Here is a 21,448-nt window from a genome sequence, read left to right on the forward strand (position 1 = left end):
GGGCATAACTCGGCTTCAAGCGCCATAACCCAGGCAACCACTATGCTTTTTGAACGCCCGCTATTAGACCCAGGACGTAAAGCAGCAGCTAGGACAATAAAGAAAAGAAAAAACACTTAATGCTAGCCCCAAACCGTGGAATAGAAGAAGGGGGGCACTTAAAGAGCCGCAACGGTGATCGGCAATCTAGCGGCAGAAAATTAAGGCAGGGGGACCAGCTATAAAGCTACACTTCGCCCAGTTAAATGAGGCAGCTCAGTAAAAGAGACGCTGAGGCTCAGGCGGTAACGAATTATTATGGCAGAGCCGCGCCGTGAAGCGGTAGGCTCGACAAAAAGCAAGGCACCCCCTCTGGCTTCTGATTCAAGCCTCCGGCTTCTGATTCAAGCCTCCGGCTTCTGATTTAAGATGCTTTTTGAGACCTCACGACGAGCAGACTACCAACGCTAAAGCAACCCTCCGCCGAGGAAAATGGCTGTTCCGTGCTATGTGGTCCTCCCCGCTACCGGAAAGTAATACTGGGCAACCCTCAAACCTCTAGCGAGTGCTGAAGCAGCCCGCAAATGTCGCTGCTCCCGTCTGCACGGCTTTGCCTCAAAGAAGCGCCTGGGGGGAAGATTGAAGGAGGGTTTCAGGGAATTCCAAGTAGTTGCAGAGAAGATGAGAACAGCCGTAGGAAGGAGCTGAGCGGGGGGCTTTCAGGGAATCCCGCGTTGTTGCAGAGAAGATGAGAATGGCCGTAGAAAGGAGCCGAGCGGTCACGGTTGAAGAAGCAACGGGCAGCTACCCGGGCGGGTGAACGGGGCTCCCAAAGCAATTAAGTTTGTGGGCGAGGAATCACCCACTGTAAGGTAAGATCCGCTCCCAGCCCCTACTGCAAATCAGCGCGCTGCCCGACTTGAGCAACCTACGGGGAAACAACTGAAGAGGAAAACAAAGCCTCGTAGCACAATTAAAATATATTCGGGGACCGCTCCTTGGCAAAGGTGCCGGATTCTTAAAGCTGCAGTAGTTCCGATAAAATCACTCTCCTTTTTACCACTCAGCAGGCTATGGACGAAGACGACCTGGGAAAACAACAAGAGAATTAGCAAGCACACACGAGGCGCTGGATAAAAATCCTCACCAGTCGAGCAGTCTCGAGGAGCCAAAAAACCTAGCTAGCTGCAGCGCAGAAAAGAGAGAAACCCTCAGACCTAAATGCAGCTAGGCCACGCCTCCCGGGCCAGCCCATTGACGTATCAGAGGATTCCCTGTTATTGCGGGGGCTGAAGCCAGCCCCGCGAGCGTGGGGGAGGGGCGTGAAGCCCACAACCCCACCTACTCCCTAGCTCGGAAGTGGGCTTTCTCATATATGTTATATGTATTCATACACACACACACACACACACACACACACACACACAACTTTGGAACAGCAATACCGTTGTGTAAGCACATGCTGGAATTTTTGAATAATATAGTTAATGTGTTTTCCTCCTCAACTAATGAGCTGCTTAATTTTCAGGTGCTGCACAGTCAATTGTGGATGAAGTGTGGTCTGTTGGCATTGCCTTTGTATACTATGTCCTAGTTCAGTGGTGGTGAACCTATGGCACGCGTGCCAGAGAGGGCACTCAGAGCCCTCTCTGTGGGCATGAGTTCCATCACCCCAGCAGGCCCATAGCTTCCATGCTGGGGATGGGGGAGGAGGAGGAGAGGAGGGCTCACATACAAGCAGGAGTGGAGGTGGGGATCTCTCAGAAGTGGAGTGGAGGCTTCATGCCAAGAGATCCCCGTCTCCACTCCTGCTTGCACGCAAATAGGAGCGGGATCAGGCAGCTCAGTTGAGGAGTGCCTGGCTGCCTTCAGGTGGTGCAGGGGCTCTCAGATGCAGCTTCCGGGCTGCCTCCACCTTCCCCAACCCCAGCAACTATTCAGCCTGGCTGCCTTCAGGTGGTGCAGGGGCTCTGATGCGGAGATGGGGGCTCCTTTAAACTTCCCCCTTGAGGGGAGTGCAGCCGCAAACCTCTCAACGGAAAGTGTGATGGAGCCTGCACCTCCCCAGCTGAGCAGCCCCAATCCAGCTCCTGTTCCCGTGCGATCCGCGCCGTGCACATGCACAGAATTCCAGTTGCAAATTCCTTGGGATGCGGCCAGAGCTCTGGAATGGATCCTGTTCGCAACCAGAGGTACCACTGTATATGGAGAACCTCTGCTTCTTAATGGTGGCGTTGGAGGGTTATCGGCAGGCCTCCCTGCCTCCCCCCCCCCCCCCACCATTCCATGCTGGAGCAAGAGCCAGGTACCAAGACAAACTGCAAATAACTGGACCTCAAACGTGGACCAACAAACACTGCCTAACTTGCCCCAGATCAACCGCAAAGTCTCAACAGTAATAGGCTCCCTTGTGTCTGGCAAAGCCAGGTGTACACAATGCCAGCCAGCGATTAGCTTCTTTTACGTGGAAGGTATTACAGGGGTCAAGCAGTTGAAAACATTTGCTAAAATAAGAGACAGCCCCCCTATGGAGGCTCATGGTCTTGATAGCCAAACCTGAGCAATGTGTGACATTTCCCTCACTGACCTCTGGTTGGGTGGCTTAGTCGGAATTGGAGTACCTTCCGCTGGAATACAAAAAGTTATTCCAAGCTGCATATTATTTGGGCTTTTAGGGGTCCCTTCATATTGGCAAGGAATTCCATGATTCATTGAAGAAAAGAAGCAAGTTTATTCTATAATGCATGGTAACACAATATAATATGAATATATATTATAATAATAATTAGTACTACAGGCTGTGCCCCTGCATGTTGTTAGATTTTTACCATCAATTTTATTGTGTATTTTTCTTCCTTAGATCCTTTTGTCATTGCTAGCCAACCTTTAATATTATTTGCAACAGAAAAGAAGAACATAAGTACAGAAAACAATCAATGTAAAACTTTTTAAAAATGTGTCTGCATTAATATCAGATATATAGTTTGCCCCTCATATTAAGACATTATTTGAACTTTTGCATCAGAGAAAGCACATCCTTAAACAACTTGTCTGGTGCATCAAGACCCCAGATAAAATCTGTATGTTGCCATTCAGGAATATCCTTATAGAAAACTAAATGAGGGATTCGAGGGAGCAGCCATTTAATAGCCTTTTTGGTTACAATAAGGTCATTCCCACCACTCCACACAGCTGTTGGCACAGTACTGTCTTCTATCTTATAAAATGGGGGTGTACTCTGTTGAGAAAAAGAACAGAAAGATGAAAATTAGGTTCACTTTTATTTATTTTCCTCTTTTTAAAGACATATTTTGGGTCTTCAGATACATTGAATGCCTAACATCTGTCCCTTGAAACCCATTCTTTAACTATCTATTAAGTATCCAACTCCTTACTCTGGAGCAGCATGAATAGCAAATGGAATAAGAGTCCTCATGGCTCATGAGGAGGATGTGCTCTTCAGGACAGAGGGAGGGTCTCCTTGTGAGCCTGAGGGGCAGTAGGGCTTTGATGATGTTGCTCAGCCTCCCCCCCCCCCAACAGCTGAAAGGTGGAGTAACATAGGAGAGGCAGCTACTTCCGCAAATAACAGCAGACTAGTCTCAGCTAAGCCCCGCTGCACATCTGGCCTGGAAGGAGGCTCTCAATGGATCCCAAAAGGCAAAATCTAGAGGGGAGTGGTAGCTCACTGGTAGAGCATCTGGTTTGTGTGTAGAAGGTCATATGTCCCTCAGGTTTTCTAGTAGGGCTTAGAATCAGAGCTGCTGCCAATCAGTATAGACAGATAGGTGGATCAATAGTCTGACTTGGGATAAGGCAGTTTTCTATGCCCTTACTCATTAAACGCATGCACTTTCATAGATAAACACATAATTACAACCAGTTCTTTGGTGTCTTTGGTGTTATCTCACCCAAAGGAATTATATAAGAACTCAGAAATCGCAACACGGTTCACATTAAACATTTAACCTACCGCCAAAATCTCTCATTAGAATCCAAAACACTTACCATGTTGTAGACAGCTTTGTTCTTTGATCCATAATCAAAATACTTAAATTGGTTGGTTTTAGCAACCTAAAAAGATGGGAAAGACTTATACACAATTTGAAATTTGGTGCACATTCAAAAAACAAAATCCTCTTGAAAGATGGAGGGCCACAAGAAAATTCAAAATCTAGAGATCTTGGTTACAGTCAAAATTTGGTTGTTGAACTCAAAGAGAAGCCGCGTCGGATGTTTGGCTTCATAAAGGTAAAGGTACCCCTGCCCGTACGGGCCAGTCTTGACAGACTCTGGGGTTGTGCGCCCATCTCACTCAAGAGGCCGGGGGCCAGCGCTGTCCGGAGACAATTCCGGGTCACGTGGCCAGCGTGACAAAGCTGCATCTGGCGAGCCAGCGCAGCACATGGAACGCCGTTTACCTTCCCACCAGTAAGCGGTCCCTATTTATCTACTTGCACCCGGGGGTGCTTTCGAACTGCTAGGTTGGCAGGTGCTGGGACCGAGCAACGGGAGCGCACCCCGCCATGAGGATTCGAACCGCCGACCTTTCGATCGGCAAGCCCTAGGCACTGAGGCTTTTACCCACAACGCCACCTGCGTCCCTTCTGTTTGGCTTCATAAAAGCATTCAAAAATGGGAACTTTTACTTCCAGGTTTTTGGCATTTGGGAGCCAAGGCGTTCCAAAATGGAGCTGTTCGGAAACCGAGGTTTGACAGTATCAGAATTCCCACCCATCCATCCTGGCCAATGATAGGACCATAAGCTCTGCTTATAACAGTGGTGTCTCTGGAAAGTCAGGTAGAAGGTTATTAACATATCTATCATCCTCATTTGTGAGAAAATATTAAAAAACTGAGCCCAGCCCCTCAAGATTGAGGGCGTTCAGCCCCATTCCTGCATATGTTGGGAGGGAGGAGCTATCCTCACCCCATAGAATTGGTGCCTGTGCCCACAATAATGACCTCTTCTTTTGCCCAGCCTTCACTAATCTTCAGCTGCCAAGACCACTGCAATATGTTTCACCTTCTGCGTAATGTGAGGATTTAGTGGATGTTAGTGCACTCAGGTGCATGGCATGGGGCAGTACCCCACCAACTTCCATCTTCCCTCCTCCACCCACCCACCCCCGCCTGCCTGTCAGCTTCCTACTCCTTAGTCTCATTGTTTCCCTTGTAGAACTCAGCAGCAAGGAGAATAAGCAATGGCAGAAGAACATAAGGAAGAATTATAATGTAAAAATTAAATATTCAGGAAGAGCCATAGATCAGTGATAGAGTCTCTGCCTTGCACTCAGAGGGTTCCGGATTTAATTCCTGGCAACTCCAGGTAGGGCTGGGACATACTACAGTTTGCAACCCTGGACAATACCGAACTGAAAGGAGCAATGGGCAGATTCAGTAAAGGGCAGCTTCCTGTGTTCTTCCCATGAGATCCAAAGAGTTGTTACAGCTCATGTTTGAATATTGAAGTATCTAGAATATAACTTTTGAGTGGTCTGGTAATCTGGAAAACTACACTTTTATAAAATGAAATGGAAACCTTAGTACCAAAACAGAAACATGAGAAACTAAACAGGCAAGTCTAAACGTCAGACTTTTGATTCCCGTTCTTTGAGAAGCTGAGAAGATATTTGTTAGAATGTACCTGACTCCAGTGTGCAATATTTTTTACAGAAGTAAAATCAGGATAAATTCCAAGATACACATCTGCTCGACTCTGGAAGAATAATAGAAAAGAAAATGCTTTTTATATTCACATTCTTGAAGAGTTTTCAAGGAACACCTGCATTCACAAGATCATGTCAGTACAGCAATAAAAACAGTTTCATGCTGCACAAGGAAGCAGCTTTCTGATGAAGAGGTGTCTGGGTACCTAGATGTGTATCCCCCACCCATAGTGAATCCAGCTGATAAAGAGCCATAAGAAGGAAGAAGAAGAAGAAGAAGAAGAGTTTGGATTTGATATCCCGCCTTTCACTCCCCTTCAGGAGTCTCAAAGCGGCTAACATTCTCCTTTCCCTTCCTCCCCCACAACAAACACTCTGTGAGGTGAGTGGGGCTGAGAGACTTCAAGAAGTGTGACTGGCCCAAGGTCACCCAGCAGCTGCATGTGGAGGAGCGGAGACGCGAACCCGGTTCCCCAGATTACGTGACTACCGCTCTTAACCACTACACCACACTGGCTCACACACCACACTGGCTCACGGGGCTCACGGAAGAACAGGGGCCTTGAAGCTGCCTCTCAACAGTGAGCACCTGGACAGCACATGGAGCAGGCACAGAGGTCACCTGGTCACAGCCTGCCCTAAAGTAGTAATTCTTTCTAACTTTGCATCTGGAAATTATTCACTCTGAAACTTCTTTGGTTTTTGTAGTGCTGTGCATTTCCTCTTCTATGGCCATGCGTAAATGACCAACTACCAACTAGACAAGAAGTTAATTTTGAAAATAAATTTTAAAAGATAGATCAACATTTATTAAAAGAGGCCTCTAGAATTTCAACATGGAAGAACTATGTAAAGGAACTCAAAATTATGGCAAATACCGTACTCTATTTTGTTTGTTTGATTTTCTTTTGTTGTTTTGTATATGTACACAGCAAGTTCTTTCAAAAAGAAATAAATGAATAAATGATAGAGAATAAAACTACCTACCACATTTAGGTTTTTCTCATTGTGTCCTTGGAATAAGGACATGAGTTGGAGACAAAGTTTGTCAATCCCTGGATAGCTGCACCACTTGGCATTGTTGGCTTTTAGTTTGTAATAGAAAAAACAGAATTCTTTATTGCCGCATATAGGCTGTAAAGATAAAATTTAAAAAATCTGAAGCATTACTAAATAATTGTCCTTTCTTGGAAGGAAGCATTGAAGTTCCTGTTAGGAACAGATCTCCTTTATGTTACAGTTATATACCACTTTTCTTCAAGCATACGTAAGGTGATATGCCTGGGCATTCTAGGCAATTTTGCTGCCAGGTTCTGATGTGGCCTGGCTCTGGATAGCTGAGGAGAGATTTCTAAGGGGGTGCTCTCCAACAACTTCTTCCCACACAACCTCTCAGGTGTTAAGATTGGCAGATGGGGCCTTCTTGATAGTTCCTTAAAAGTTTGGGAGTGGGGTCCTGGAAAAGGGCATTCTCAATACTGGACTGTAAGATGAATAACAGAGTATTTTGCAGAAGCTAAACAGCAGCAGAATTAAAATGGTACTGGTTGTGACGCATGCAGGTTGGAATGTCAACCATTCCTTTCTAGCATCCCTCTTCATCCTGTCTGGGAGCAGCCACCAAAAAGCATTGTGGAAGGACATGTGGATCCAGAATTGGCCTTCACAGTCACTTAGGGACTCACTGTTAAGACCGTGTTCTTGGAAGACAATCTTACTTGGCTACTTGGACCTTATCATGCTACAAATGTTCATGTGATCCAAACCTTCTAATTCTTCAAGCTCACACTCAACATAAGGAAATGAAGCGGATGGCAGGAAGACTAACTCTCCATAAAGGTGCAGGGGAAAAATATATATTAGAATTATGGGCCTTGAATAATACCTACTCTTATCAATTCTTGAGGAAGGCGTATAATTAAGGAAAGGAGTCCTTTGATGCCTTCGCATGTGTAGGCAGGAGCCAGGACCATGAAGAGTTTAACCTTTTGAGCAAGCTGTGGCATGGTTGAAAAGGCAATAAAACCTGGAGGGGAAAAAAACAATTCTAAACATAGCACTTGCAAACAAACAAATAAGAGATTTAAAAAAACCTGTGGCTCTCCAGGTGTTGCAGGAGCTGGAGCCCATCAGCCATGCTTGCTGGGGCTGATGGGAGCTGGAATCTCAAATATCTGCAAGGTCAAAAGTTTCCCATCTCTCTTCTTTTGAAATGCCTGTCATTCAACGAATTTATTTGCACCACAGATGGACATTCTTCATGGCTGTGGAACTGATAAGAGCTGTGTACGCTGCCTGATCCTGTATACTGAAGTCCTGATCCTGAAAAGACTTTCTCATGGAACTTATGTGAACTCTGCTTTTTCTTTTCTTTTTTAAAAGCTATGCTTTAATCTGTCTTTTTCTTTTCTGAACTAGAGACTGAGACTGGACCACACCCCCAGCAAGTCCCTGATAATGCAAAAAGGCAAGAAAATAAAAGGTATTTCATTCTTTTCTTCTTAACTTACCCGTTGTACCTCCCTGGGAATGGCCAATATAATACAAGCTTTTTTGCTTAGTTTTCTGCAGAATAAAGTCTATGGCTGCTGGATTATCATAAATTGCCATTTCATGAAAGCTGAAAGACAAGCACAGAATATAGGTGAAATTTTGCCTGTCTGCAATTGATACAGTTGTGGACATTAATGTCTAAATACAAAAGGTACCATACATTACATATGATACCCTTACTTTTGGAGGATAACGTTGTAAGCTTATTGTCCTATTGAAAGAGTAAGGAGAGAAAGAGTAAATATATATTTATGATTTATTTAAATATTTATATCACCCTTAACCTAGCCCAATAGGTTCTCAAATATGTACGTTGTCCACACGTTAAAGGATAATTTTAAAGAATTATATGAAATTATATGAAATCGCTCAACTGTGTTAAATTTAAATGGTAATTCAGAAGCCCCTTTACGCAGTCTAAAAGGTGTACATCCTGGAACGTCTGGGCAAAATGGTGTATCTTCACAATATGTCTGGAGGAACTAACATATCTGTACAAGAGTGGGCCATTTATCAGGTAATCTAAATGCCAAATTGTTCATGGTCTTATATGCTAGTTGTATTAGGACTGGCCTAAGATATTCTGGCACTGGAGGCAAACCACAAAATTGAACCACTTCCCAGACTTCCGGGTTAGCGCCAGCGGTGAATGGCGGAGTTTCTCTAAGCGGAGGAACTGGCTCCATGGAAACTGGGTCGCCCGCTGCGGCAAAGGTGGGAACCCGCTAGAAATCCCAGGTGGAGAAAGCCTGGGAACGTGGGGATTCAGCAGGGCACCAGGAGCGCCTCCCCTACTCGCAGGGAATCCCATTTAGGGGCTCCGGAGCGAAGTGGGGTGAGCAGCGCAGTGCTGCGAACTGACTGCTACTTTCACGGAGTGAAGCCGCACAGCCATTGCCGGAGAGCGCTGACTTTTTCTTGTGGACATTCGGACTCAAAGTAATTACCTGTGAGTAGAGTGAAGAAATTGGATCTTTAAAAGTTGAATTAGGCTACGAATGGGGGAGGTGTAAAACAGGAAGTCCGCCTCCCTCTCTTTGTAAATAGTCGGAAGCAAAGGGGCTTAAACTAAAGCCTGAAAGACTCTGTTTAATCTTTAAATTTCCAGTACAAAAATAGTGAGGGCCCCCCCTTGGAAGCAGGGGGGAAAGGGGGAGGATTTTTGGACATTATTTGCCTGCAGAAAAAGACGGGAAAATTAACTTTTCACCACTCGGTACCTGGGAATGGCAGCCATTAAAATCGCTGCATTTCGGAGCTCCGCATTGACTGTGAATAGACTATTTGACTGTCAGTGAGTGAAACATTGTTTCAACTATTTTCTCCTGGTTTAAAAGTTTCAATTATCTTTTTCTGAACTAAAGTCAAGGTTTGATACTAATTATATTGGTGCAACTTGTTATTGTAACTTTAAAAAAGAGAGAGAGAAAGGATACTTTGGACTAATACAAGATAAACAATAACTTTTTCCCTCTAGAGGAGGATTTTGAAATTGCTACAAGGAGTGGAATTTTCCAGTCTTAAAGATAAAACTCTGGGACTGTATTTGTCCTTGAGGGTCTTGAGTGTTATGGCAGATGGGAAAGAAAAAATAGATCCCTCTTTACAGGAAAAGACAACAAGGTCTGGGATCTGGCCCTCCTGTCTCCTCTGCAGTTGCATCAATGCATACTAAACCAAAAGGAGGAATGCTTTTGGAAGAAGATTGGGCACTTGTTTTGAGTAAAATTAATAATTCCTTGGAACAGATGAATAAAAAATTGGACCAAAACTCACAAGAATTGGACCAAAATACACAAAATATAAAAAGTTTGGAACAAAAGGTTAATTCTAATACAGAAGCTATAGAGACATTAGTTAAGGAGTCCAATTCAACCAGACAGACTGCAGAGGAAGTTAAGGAAAAGATTGTTACTGGTGAAGCGAAGGTAGCACAATTGGAAACAGAGGTCCCAGATGTGAGGAACCAAGTACAAGACCAGAAGTTGATGCTTTCTATGTTTGAGCTCAAGGAGAAACAGACAAATTTGAGAATTCGGGGAGTACCTGAACTAGAAAAAGACTCTTTGATAGACTATCTTACAGAGGAATTCGTAACCTACTGGAACCGGGATCTGCAAAAAGAGGAATTTAAAATTGTGAGAGCCTTCAGACTTGGAAGAGGACGGAAGAAGGAGAAGAACAGAATAAGAGACTGTTTGATTACACTTCGATCTAAGGAAGAGAGGGATAAAATCTTGAGTTGGCATTACGAAGAGGCCTTGGTAATACACCAATTTAGAGTGGAAATATTTAAAGATATCCCTAAATATCTTTTGAACTTGAGATTTAACTTCAGAGATCTGGTTGAACTGTTGAGAAGGAACAAAATCAACTTTAGGTGGGAATTTCCTCAAGGCCTATCCTTTAGTTTTAAAGGAAGAAAAATAAAGATAAGATCAGTAGAAGATAAAGCTAAGTTCCTGTACAACTACGAAGAAGATTTACAGAAGGGAATTGGAAAAGAGCCAATAATAGCGGAAAGAGGATCACCTGACAGAGGATTGGAGCAAAGAGTATGGGAGAGAACATCACCAAGTAAGGGTACTCTGGACATTTCAGCATTGTCTTTTGGACTGGACTCCCCTGCTAACGAACCAGCGTTACCACCAACAGAAGAGGAGCAAGCTTTGGGGGCAATTGGGGGAGCACCAAAGTAGCCACAGGATGGCGCTGCAGGCCTTGAGTTGGAATGTTAATGGTCTCAACAGTTCGGAAAAAAGGAGGAGAGTGTTTCATTTATTGAAAAAAGAGCAATTAGACTTGATTTGTTTATAAGAAACGCATGTGACAAGGCTACACAGGAAACTATTGAGTAATAAAAAATTGGGCCAAGAATTTATCTCATCGGACAAAGTTAAAAAAAGAGGAGTGGTACTTTATGCAAAGGAGAGCCTATCACCTAAATTTATCTTTAAAGATGAACAAGGAAGATTTGTAGCAATTGAAATCCAAATACAAGGAGATAAATTTTTGATAATAGGTATTTATACACCAAATGAAGGGAAATCGGAATTCTTTAAAAAGCTACATGAAATCTTGATGGACTATTTGGACTACAATATGATTCTGATGGGAGATATGAATGGTGTTGTATCCACAAATATGGACAAGGCACAAAGGCAAATAATCACTAAGGATGGAAGACTACCAAAGACATTTTTTGATATGACTGAAAATATGGACTTAATTGACATTTGGAGAATGAAGAACCCTCTGGGAAGAGAGGGAACTTTCTTCTCCGAGGCTAAAATGACATGGACAAGAATTGACCAAATTTAACCTGGAGGTAGACAGGAGTGCCTGGCATGCTCTGGTCAATGGGGTCACGAAGAATCAGAAACGACTAAACGACTAAACAACAACAACAACAGGCTGTCTGAATTGTGTATTGCTTTGTAATGATTTGTTGGGTTGTTGTTGTTTAGTCGTTTAGTCGTGTCTGACTCTTCGTGACCCCATGGACCAGAGCACGCCAGGCACCTCTGTCCTCCACTACCTCCCGCAGTTTGGTCAAACTCATGCTGGTAACCTCGAAAACACTATCCAACCATCTCGTCCTCTGTCGCCCCCTTCTCCTTGTGCCCTCCATCTTTCCCAGCATCAGTGTCTTTTCCAGGGAGTCTTCTCTTCTCATGAGGTGGCCAAAGTACTGGAGCCTCAGCTTCACGATCTGTCCTTCCAGTGAGCACTCAGGGCTGATTTCCTTAAGAATGGATGCGTTTGATCTTCTTGCAGTCCATGGGACTCTCAAGAGTCTTCTCCAGCACCATAATTCAAAAGCATCAATTCTTCGGCGATCAGCCTTCTTTATGGTCCAGCTCTCACTTCCATACATCACTACTGGGAAAACCATGGCTTTAACTATACGGACCTTTGTTGGCAAGGTGACGTCTCTACTTCTCAAGATGCTGTCTAGGCCTGTCATTGCCCTTCTCCCAAGAAGCAGGCGTCTTTTAATTTCGTGGCTGCTGTCACCATCTGCAGTGATCATGGAGCCCAAGAAAGTAAAATCCCTCACTGCCTCCATTTCTTCCCCTTCTATTTGCCAGGAGGTGATGGGCCCAGTGGCCATGATCTTCGTTTTTTGATTATGAGCTTCAGACCATATTTTGCGCTCTCCTCTTTCACCCTCATTAAAAGGTTCTTTAATTCCTCCTCACTTTCTGCCATCAAGGTTGTGTCATCTGCATATCTGAGGTTGTTGATATTTCTTCCGGCAATCTTAATTCCAGCTTGGGATTCATCCAGCCCAGCCTTTCGCATGATGTATTCTGCATATAAGTTAAATAAGCAGGGAGACAAAATACAGCCTTGTCGTACTCCTTTCCCAATTTTGAACCAATCAGTTGTTCCATATCCAGTTCTAACTGTAGCTTCTTGTCCCACATAGAGATTTCTCAGGAGACAGATGAGGTGATCAGGCACTCCCATTTCTTTAAGAACTTGCCATAGTTTGCTGTGGTCGACACAGTCAAAGGCTTTTGCATAGTCAATGAAGCAGAAGTAGATGTCTTTCTGGAACTCTCTAGCTTTCTCCATAATCCAGCGCATGTTTGCAATTTGGTCTCTGGTTCCTCTGCCTCTTCTAAATCCAGCTTGCACTTCTGGAAGTTCTCGATCCACATACTGCTTGAGCCTTCCTTGTAGAATTTTAAGCATAACCTTGCTAGCGTGTGAAATGAGTGCAATTGTGCGGTAGTTGGAGCATTCTTTGGCACTGCCCTTCTTTGGGATTGGGATGTAGACTGATCTTCTCCAATCTTCTGGCCACTGCTGAGTTTTCCAAATTTGCTGGCATATTGAGTGTAGCACCTTAACAGCATCATCTTTTAAAATTTTAAATAGTTCAGCTGGAATACCATCACTTCCACTGGCCTTGTTATTTGCAGTGCTTTCTAAGGCCCATTTGACTTCACTTTCCAGGATGTCTGGCTCAAGGTCAGCAACTACACTACCTGGGGTGTACGAGGCATCCATTTCTTTCTGGTATAGTTCCTCTGTGTATTCTTGCCACCTCTTCTTGATGTCTTCTGCTTCTGTTAGGTCCTTTCCACTTTTGTCTTTTATTATGGTAATTTTTGTACGAAATGTTCCTTTCATATCTCCAATTTTCTTGAACAGATCTCTGGTTCTTCCCATTCTGTTGTTTTCCTCTATTTGTTTGCATTGCTCGTTTAAGAAGGCCTTCTTGTCTCTCCTTGCTATTCTTTGGAAATCTGCATTCAATTTCCTGTATCTTTCACTATCTCCCTCGCATTTTGCTTGCCTTCTCTCCTCCGCTATTTGTAAGGCCTCGTTGGACAGCCACTTTGCTTTCTTGCATTTCCTTTTCATTGGGATGGTTTTCATTGCTGCCTCCTGTACAATGTTACGAGCCTCCATCCATAGTTCTTCAGGCACTCTGTCCACCAAATCTAAATCCTTAAACCTGTTCATCACTTCCACTGTGTATTCATAAGGGATTTGACTTAGATTGTATCTTACCAGCCCAGTGGTTTTTCCTACTTTCTTCAGTTTAAGCTTGAATTTTGCTATAAGAAGCTGATGATCTGAGCCACAGTCAGCTCCAGGTCTTGTTTTTGCTGACTGTATAGAGCTTCTCCATCTTTGGCTGCATAGAATATAATCAATCTGATTTCGATGCTGCCCATCTGGTGATGTCCATGTGTAGAGTCGTCTCTTGTGTTGTTGGAAAAGCGTGTTTGTGATGACCAGCTTGTTCTCTTGACAGAACTCTATTAGCCTTTGCCCTGCTTCATTTTGATCTCCAAGGCCAAACTTGCCAGTTGTTCCTTTTATCTCTTGATTCCCTACTTTAGCATTCCAATCCCCTATAATGAGAAGAACATCCTTCTTTGGTGTCACTTCTGTAAGGTGTTGTAAGTCTTCATAGAATTGGTCAATTTCAGTTTCTTCAGCACCAGTAGTTGGTGCATAAACTTGGATTACTGTGATGTTAAAAGGTCTGCCTTGGATTCGTATCGAGATCATTCTATCATTTTTGAGATTGCATCCCAGTACAGCTTTCGCCACTCTTTTGTTGACTATGATGGCCACTCCATTTCTTTTACGGGTTTCTTGCCCACAGTAGTAGATGTGATGGTCATCCGAACTGAATTCGCCCATTCCCGTCCATTTTAGTTCACTGATGCCCAGGATGTCAATATTTATTCTTGCCATCTCATTTTTGACCACCTCCAACTTACCCATGTTCATGGTTCTTACATTCCAGGTTCCTATGCAATATTTTTCTTTACAGCATTGGACTTTCCTTTCGCTTCCAGGCATATCCGCAACTGAGCGTCCTTTCGGCTTTGGCCCAGCCACTTCATCAGCTCTGGATCTACTTGTACTTGCCCTCCGCTCTTCCCCAGTAGCATGTTGGACGCCTTCCGACCTGAGGGGCTCATCTTCCAGCGTCATAACTTTTATATGCCTGTTGTCTTTGTCCATGGAGTTTTCTTGGCAAGGATACTGGAGTGGTTTGCCGGTTCCTCCTCCAGGTGGATCACGTTTGGTCAAAACTCTCCACTATGACTTGTTCATCTTGTGTGCCCTGCTTGGCATAGTTCATAGCTTCTCTGAGTTCTTCAAGCCCCTTCGCCACGGCAAGGCAGTGATCCATGAAGGGGATTTGTTGGGTCTCGACCATAATAAAGATTGATGATGATGATGATAAAAATAAATACATCTATGAAGCATTTCATCCAAGCAACAATAGCCCCTTGTACTTACCTGAAATTCCAAAATTCTTCTTGGTCTACTGAGAAGTTTTGATGTCTTCTAGACCAGGTGGTCCCCCTGTTATTTATTATCCAGACATCATAATCAGCATCTGCTAGAACAAATCCCAGACTATTGCTGGGAAGATTTGAAATCCAGCACCTGCCTTCACAAAGGTTACCAGGTACCAATAACGCAACTGATTTAGGCCCTGGAAAACAAAGACAACATTAGATAGAGAATGGGCACTCACAGAGCACCAACATTTCCCACTGGTATCTAGCCCAAGGCCAAGCAGAGTAGGTGCAGGGAGTACAAAGGAGATGAGTCAGACGTTTCCTAGGACCTCAGAAAATGTTTCCATAGATTGTGTGAAGACTAGCAACGATGCTTTGTGTAAGCCTACATAAAACGCCATGACCCTTCTTTTCCCACCCACTTTCTCTTCTGCCAACATGTCCCCGCCTACTTTTCCCAAGCAATCCAGAGATGCAGTGCTGAAGTATTGGCAAAAGATAGCAGAAGTAGGTGAGGTGAGAAGGTACATGGACCTTGCCTCTCCTGTGGGTGAAACGCTGTGTCTCTGAGGTGATTGCTGCCTGCCACTGAAGAGAGACCACAACTGCTGTGGCTGTTTCTAAACAACTCTCCTAAGAATCAGGAGATAGTTAATATTTGCACTGATTTTTGAAAAGGCATAAAAAAGCCACTCAACCAAACCCCACACCACCTAAGATATTTCATAGTGTTCTGCTATGAATAGAAGAATGGATAATTATTCTAACTGTTGATAATTTGGAATTATTGTTTAATCTGGGAAACCTTGTTGCTCAGATATAATGAAGAAGGAATCATCAAGTGTGTTTACAACTAAGCACAACTCAAGTGATTTCAGCCAACTTGCAACAATTTCTCCCTTTATTTATAATATTGCTTCCAAATAAAGTTGAGTGAAAGAAAAAATAGTGAAGTCTGGGTAACATTGAACATAGGGATATCAGGCATGGCATGTGGCATTTTAATGCATTTACTGCTAAATTTCAAAATTACCTGTCTTCCCAGAACTATGTATTCCATGTGGAATTCTGTTTGCCTGCAGGTAATAGCCATCCCCTGTCAGGACTGTATACTCTTCACTGGGGTATCCCCAATACTGGATAACTTCGGGCTGTGAGTGGGGAAGAATAGAAATGCTAGATTAAAAAATAAATAAATCTGATCATTCGATTTCTGGGACAATTGCTTGAATATCTCCTAGGACAAAAACCTCTGAGGGCCAAGATTATTGTGAAGTAACTTTACTAGTCCTACACCAGGAATGGGAAATCTGTGGCTATAGCTGGGCTCCAGCTCCTATCAATCCCAGCCAGCATGGCCAAGAGTCAAGGATTATGGGAGTTGTAGTCCAACAACATCTGGAGGGCCTTAGGTTTCCTATCCCTCCCCTAAACTCTCATGATGTACACATGATTGTATGCAAGTTTGCCCAAAACATACCTTTTTTGCCCAAAACACACCTTTTTTTGCCTAATAAAATGATTTTTTTGTATGCTATTTTCACTTGTATATGTATTTTTAAAAACACTTTACTCTGGTATATGCATTTCTTTTTCCATTACTTGGCTGGAGAACAGCACACAAAAATTGGAGACGTGCCAATTTTGAAGGATGGCTTTGTGTATTGTTCCAGAAAATGCAAATCATGTATATTCAGCTTGAAATGCGAACTGAATCAAATTTATTCCTCCTTTCCCCTATCTGGTATATTTGTGTGAAGTGTACATAACCACAGAGAGACTGTGGTTTTCTCCATTCCACAACAAAAAGACAAAAAGGAAATCTGTACTGATATGATGCAGAACACCAAATCTGTATGGTAAGCAACTACAAAGAAATGTCTCACCGTGAGAAATATAATGAATCTGCTGCCTAAGGCTTCAGCTAATGCATGTGCAGCAAATGTCAACATTTACACTGAGGAGCCAGGCTCCTAAACCTTTGCTCCGAGAAGGAGTTATCAAAGCCAACTGTGTCTTCTAGATCAGTTAATCTGGCCAAGAGAGTATTGTTTCAAACACGATCAGATAAACTTGCAGTTTGAAATAACTCCTGCCAAGCATGGAGTTTCTTCCTGGAAATGCATGTGCTCTTGAAAACTCTTTTAAAAATGAAATTATAAGGAACATGGTCCACTGTTTTCAAGGCCATCTGAATTATTAACTTACAATAGTCATAAATTCTTGAGGATTCAGATGTCTTCTACTGCTGAATTCTTCAGATGTCAGAGCCTGTTGGACTAAGCAGGCCACTCCCCAAAACAGCCACATCTTGGACCTGTGTATAAAACAGAACTACAGGATCTCTAGTCTGAAAACATGAGTCCTTAATGAAAAAGATTTCGGGGGGGGGGGGACTCAATATATTGAAGAATGATCTTGAGGAGACATGATGGGTGTTGAAAGGTGAGATAAAAGGGCTAGATGAACCTTTGGCCTGATTCAGCAGTGTTCTTCTTCTACTAGCAGCGGGGAGGACTGCTGTACAGAACCTGTGGCATTACCCTAGAACAACACTGGTTGTTGTTGCTCAATATGCTCCAATTGCTTCCCAGGGGATTTTGATCCTTGAAGCCGAGCCCAAATGCCCTGGCCCCCATCCCAAAACATGTCCTCAGATTCTCTTTCTTGTATGTAAGGAAATGGTACAGACTCGGCACAAGGAAAAGAGCTATTTCAGTCTCATAGTCCCACAGGACAAAGGGTTGACTGGGATGGGTCTGATCTATGAAGAGTGGCCAAGGTGCCTGGGTTCAGTTTCCATTACATTAACCTCAAGACTGCTGAGTAGTTGTTTCAATCACTTCTCCATGCCCACTCATCCAGCTAAAAGCCATCATGAGTGCAGCCCTTACTCATGAGAGTCTCTGTTCTGTTGGGATACTGCCAGGGAGACAAAGACCATCACGCCCCCACGCCGATGCTAGACGATCCATCGATCTCCCGTAGATACAGTATCAGTCAATTAGCGACACGAAGCCTCAGAAATAGCAAGCCACATTCCAAGGCTGGTGCACGCTCTTTCAGCTGAGTTCGCACAGAGAAAGATGCACTCAGAAGAGCATATTTACAAGTTTATTCAGCGTTGGTCAGAACAAAGAAAAAAACATGACTGCCTGCTTCAGTGTCTCAGGCACAGAGAGAGAAACGAAAGCATAGACAAAACATAAACTTCCTGTGAACAGGAAATACACAGACTCTGTGACTCACAAAGCCTGCTCCCTTTTAAGGTGGAATGGAAATACCCTAACATGTTCCTGGGTGAACCTGCAGGCATATATTATCCCTTCTCATGGTGTTCTAGGAGAGAGTGCTGTACCCACCTCCTCCCTACCCAGCATGCTTTGCCGCCCCAAGTTCTGACAATACTCTCTCCCCCTCTGGAAGGAACAGAGCTGGAAGTCCTATCTCCACACAGAGCCAGGTGGGGTTGAGGTGGGGCCAGCCTACCACTTCCCTTTTTTTTTTTTTTTTTTTTTTGACATACAATCCTTAAAAGTGTTCAAACATACGGTACTTACACTCAATCCCACAAATAATTCCTTTTCCCATCACCATCCACCACCCCTCATCCTACCTTTGTGTTAGACTTCCAATCTACTCAATTGCAATTTCTTTCCACTTCTATTACTTTCTTTCACACACCTTTAGCCTAATTTCACACTTCTTTTTCTATTACACATTGTTATCCATCTTATTCAGTATTTCAGTGTTTGAAACGGAACTTGTTTATTCTAATAGGAGTTCTGATTTTTCGATATGGTTTTGCAAGTATCTGTTAAACACCTTCCAGTCCCTATCTATCTTCTCTTTTGAGATCCTTCCAATTTCTCCCATTGTTTTGGATATATTGTAGTACTCCACTAATTTGGCAAGCCACTCTATTTTTGTCGGTACAATACCACTTTTCCAGTTTTTCGCAATCAATAGCCTTGCGGCTACTGTTGCGTATAAATATAAGGTCTTGTCTTCTTCCTTTAGGCTTCCTGGTACTATTCTCAATAGAAAACCTTCTGGTGTTTTCCTAAATGAATATCTGAACATTTTTTTCATTTCGTTATAAATTATTTCCCAAAATTGTTTGATATTTAAACAGTTCCACCAAATATGTATCACAGTCCCTTTTCCAGTGTTGCATCGCCAGCAGACATCTCTACAATTTTTATTCATTTTTGCTATTCTTTCAGGTGTTAAATACCATCTATGTTGCATTTTGAGGCAATTTTCTTTCAATATATAACACATAGTGAATTTCATATCTTCTTTCCACAATTTTTCCCATTGTTCAAACATAATATTTTTCCCAATATCTTGCACCCATTTAATCATTGACGCTTTAACCAATTGATCCTTTGTTTCCCACTCTAAAATCAGATTGTACAATTTAGATATATTTTTTATTTTTCTTGTATTAAATATTTATCGAATTTTGATATTTCTTTTTCAATCCTAACTTTTTGTATTTCACTAATCTATACTTAATTTGAATATATTGGAACCAATCACTAATATGAGCTTTAATTTCTGTATAATCCTTTAATTCCAATTCTCCGTTTTCTTCCTTTAATAGAATGTTATAGGTAGCCCAATTTTCTTTCATATTTAATTTTCTCACTGCAACAATTTCTGCCGGCGATGCCCACCAGGGAGTTTTCGGTTCTAGGAGTCTTTTATATTTCTCCCATATTTTATATATAGACTTCCTAACTATATGCCCTAGGAAGCCTTTATGTACTTTGACTTTTTCATCTATTAGATAGGCATGCCATCCGAATCTCGTCTCTACTCCCTCTAAATCCAATACATCCGAGTCATCTAATTTGATCCATTCTTTTAGCCAGGTCAGACCCACCGCATCAAGATATAACTCCATTTCAGGGAGACCAAATCCTCCTCTCTTCTTCTTATCTATCATTATTTTGTTTTATTGGCTTTTTCCCTGACCATACGAATTTGGCTAAATCTCTTTTCCAATTATTAAAACATTTATCTCCTCCTAGTATTGGGATACTTTGAAATAAAAACATCATCCTTGGTAATATGTTCATCTTTATTACCGATATTTTCGCTAGTAAAGAAAGATTTAATTTCCCCCATACTTGCTAATCATTTTTTATTTCATTCCATGTTTTCCCATAGTTCTCATTACTTAAATCTATAGTGTTTGTTGTTAAATTTATTCCAAGATACCTTATTTTCTTTTTAATTTCCAATCCTGTAATTTCACTTTATATTTTTCTTCCATATTTTTCACTAATATTTTAGTTTTCCCATAGTTTAATTTGAATCCTGCTAATCTGCCATATTCATTTATGCATTCCAATATTCTAGGTGTACATTGTAGGGGATTTTCTGTTGTGATCATAACATCGTCTGCAAAGGCTCTTAACTTGTATCTTTTTTCACCAATTACTATTCCTCTTATTTGGTTGTCCTGCCTTATTTTCTTTAATAGAACCTCTAATACTATTATAAATAACATTGGGGATAGGGGGCATCCTTGTCTTGTACCTTTAAAGATATTGATTTCTTCTCCAAACTCTCCATTAATAATAATTTTTGCTTTCTGTTGGTTATATATTGCATTTATACCTTTTTAGAATTTTTCACCTAGACACAATTCTTTTAATAGTTTTTTCATAAATTCCCATGAGATTTTATCGAAAGCCTTCTCCACATTGATTGAAATCAGGGCTGCTTGTTTATCTCTTCTTACTTGTAGGTATTCCATTATGTCTATTATATTTCTAATATTATCCTTTATTTGTCTGCCTTCCACAAATCCAGCCTGATTTTTATGTACTATTTTTCCTATAATTTTTTTCAACCTGTTAGCCAATAATCCTGCATAAATTTTATAATCCAAATTTAACAATGAAATGGGTCTATAATTTGAGACAGATTCCAAGTCCGTACCTTGTTTTGGCAGGAGCATTATATACGCTTGAGTCCAAGAGTCTGGAATATTCCCCTTCTCTACCACTTCCTCTATTACTTCTTTTAGTGGGTTGATAACTCATTTAACATTTCTTGGTAGTATTCTGCTGGTATGCCATCTGGACCAGGGGATTTCCCTATTTTTAATTTTTGAATTGATTCCTTAATTTCTACGGTTAATATTGGTTCATTTAATAATTTATGGTCTTCTTCTGCTATCTCTATTAATTTATTTTTCTTTATATATTCCTCTATTTCTTCTATTGGCACTTCATCTTTTTGATATAATTTTTTGTAATATTTTTCAAATTCTTTTTTAATTTCTTTCTTTTTTTAAAATAATATTTTTATTAAGTTTCTTTTCATAGGTTCATAAGTTCGAAACAGTATAGAATAAAGAAACAAGAAACAAAAATAGGAATAAAGAAAAAGAAATAGATGTATAACAATCCAACTTTCCATAATTTAACAATACCAATTGGACCTCCC

At 42.0% G+C, this 21,448-nt stretch overlaps 1 protein-coding gene across 1 annotated transcript; it reads right to left on the reverse strand.

The window, feature by feature from the left end:
• Positions 1-2,296: 2,296 nt before the first annotated feature.
• On the reverse strand, positions 2,297-18,295 carry LOC114597284 (lysosomal acid lipase/cholesteryl ester hydrolase-like). Its single transcript, XM_028729691.2, has 10 exons — positions 17,878-18,295; positions 17,192-17,300; positions 16,017-16,134; positions 14,979-15,177; positions 8,159-8,268; positions 7,538-7,674; positions 6,636-6,782; positions 5,627-5,698; positions 3,988-4,053; positions 2,297-3,217 (listed from the first exon to the last, which is right to left on the reverse strand). Exons 1-10 carry the CDS (start codon positions 17,925-17,927, stop codon positions 2,984-2,986), a joined length of 1,242 nt encoding a protein of 413 aa, XP_028585524.2. The 5' UTR covers positions 17,928-18,295; the 3' UTR covers positions 2,297-2,983.
• Positions 18,296-21,448: the final 3,153 nt, after the last annotated feature.

The sequence above is a fragment of the Podarcis muralis genome, chromosome 6 (genome assembly GCF_964188315.1).
Source record: "Podarcis muralis chromosome 6, rPodMur119.hap1.1, whole genome shotgun sequence".
Taxonomy (NCBI): Eukaryota; Metazoa; Chordata; class Lepidosauria; order Squamata; family Lacertidae; genus Podarcis; species Podarcis muralis.

Bases quoted from the DNA above. Each gene is read 5' to 3' on its own strand.
- LOC114597284 (XM_028729691.2), bottom strand. From the start codon at position 17,927: ATGGTCTTTGTCTCCCTGGCAGTATCCCAACAGAACAGAGACTCTCAT. The intron at 15,178-16,016 runs GTAATTTTGAAA...TTTGTTTTCCAG, and splicing joins ACATAGTTCTGGGAAGACAG to GGCCTAAATCAGTTGCGTTA. The intron at 5,699-6,635 runs GTAGGTAGTTTT...TTATTCTTCCAG, and splicing joins ATGAGAAAAACCTAAATGTG to AGTCGAGCAGATGTGTATCT.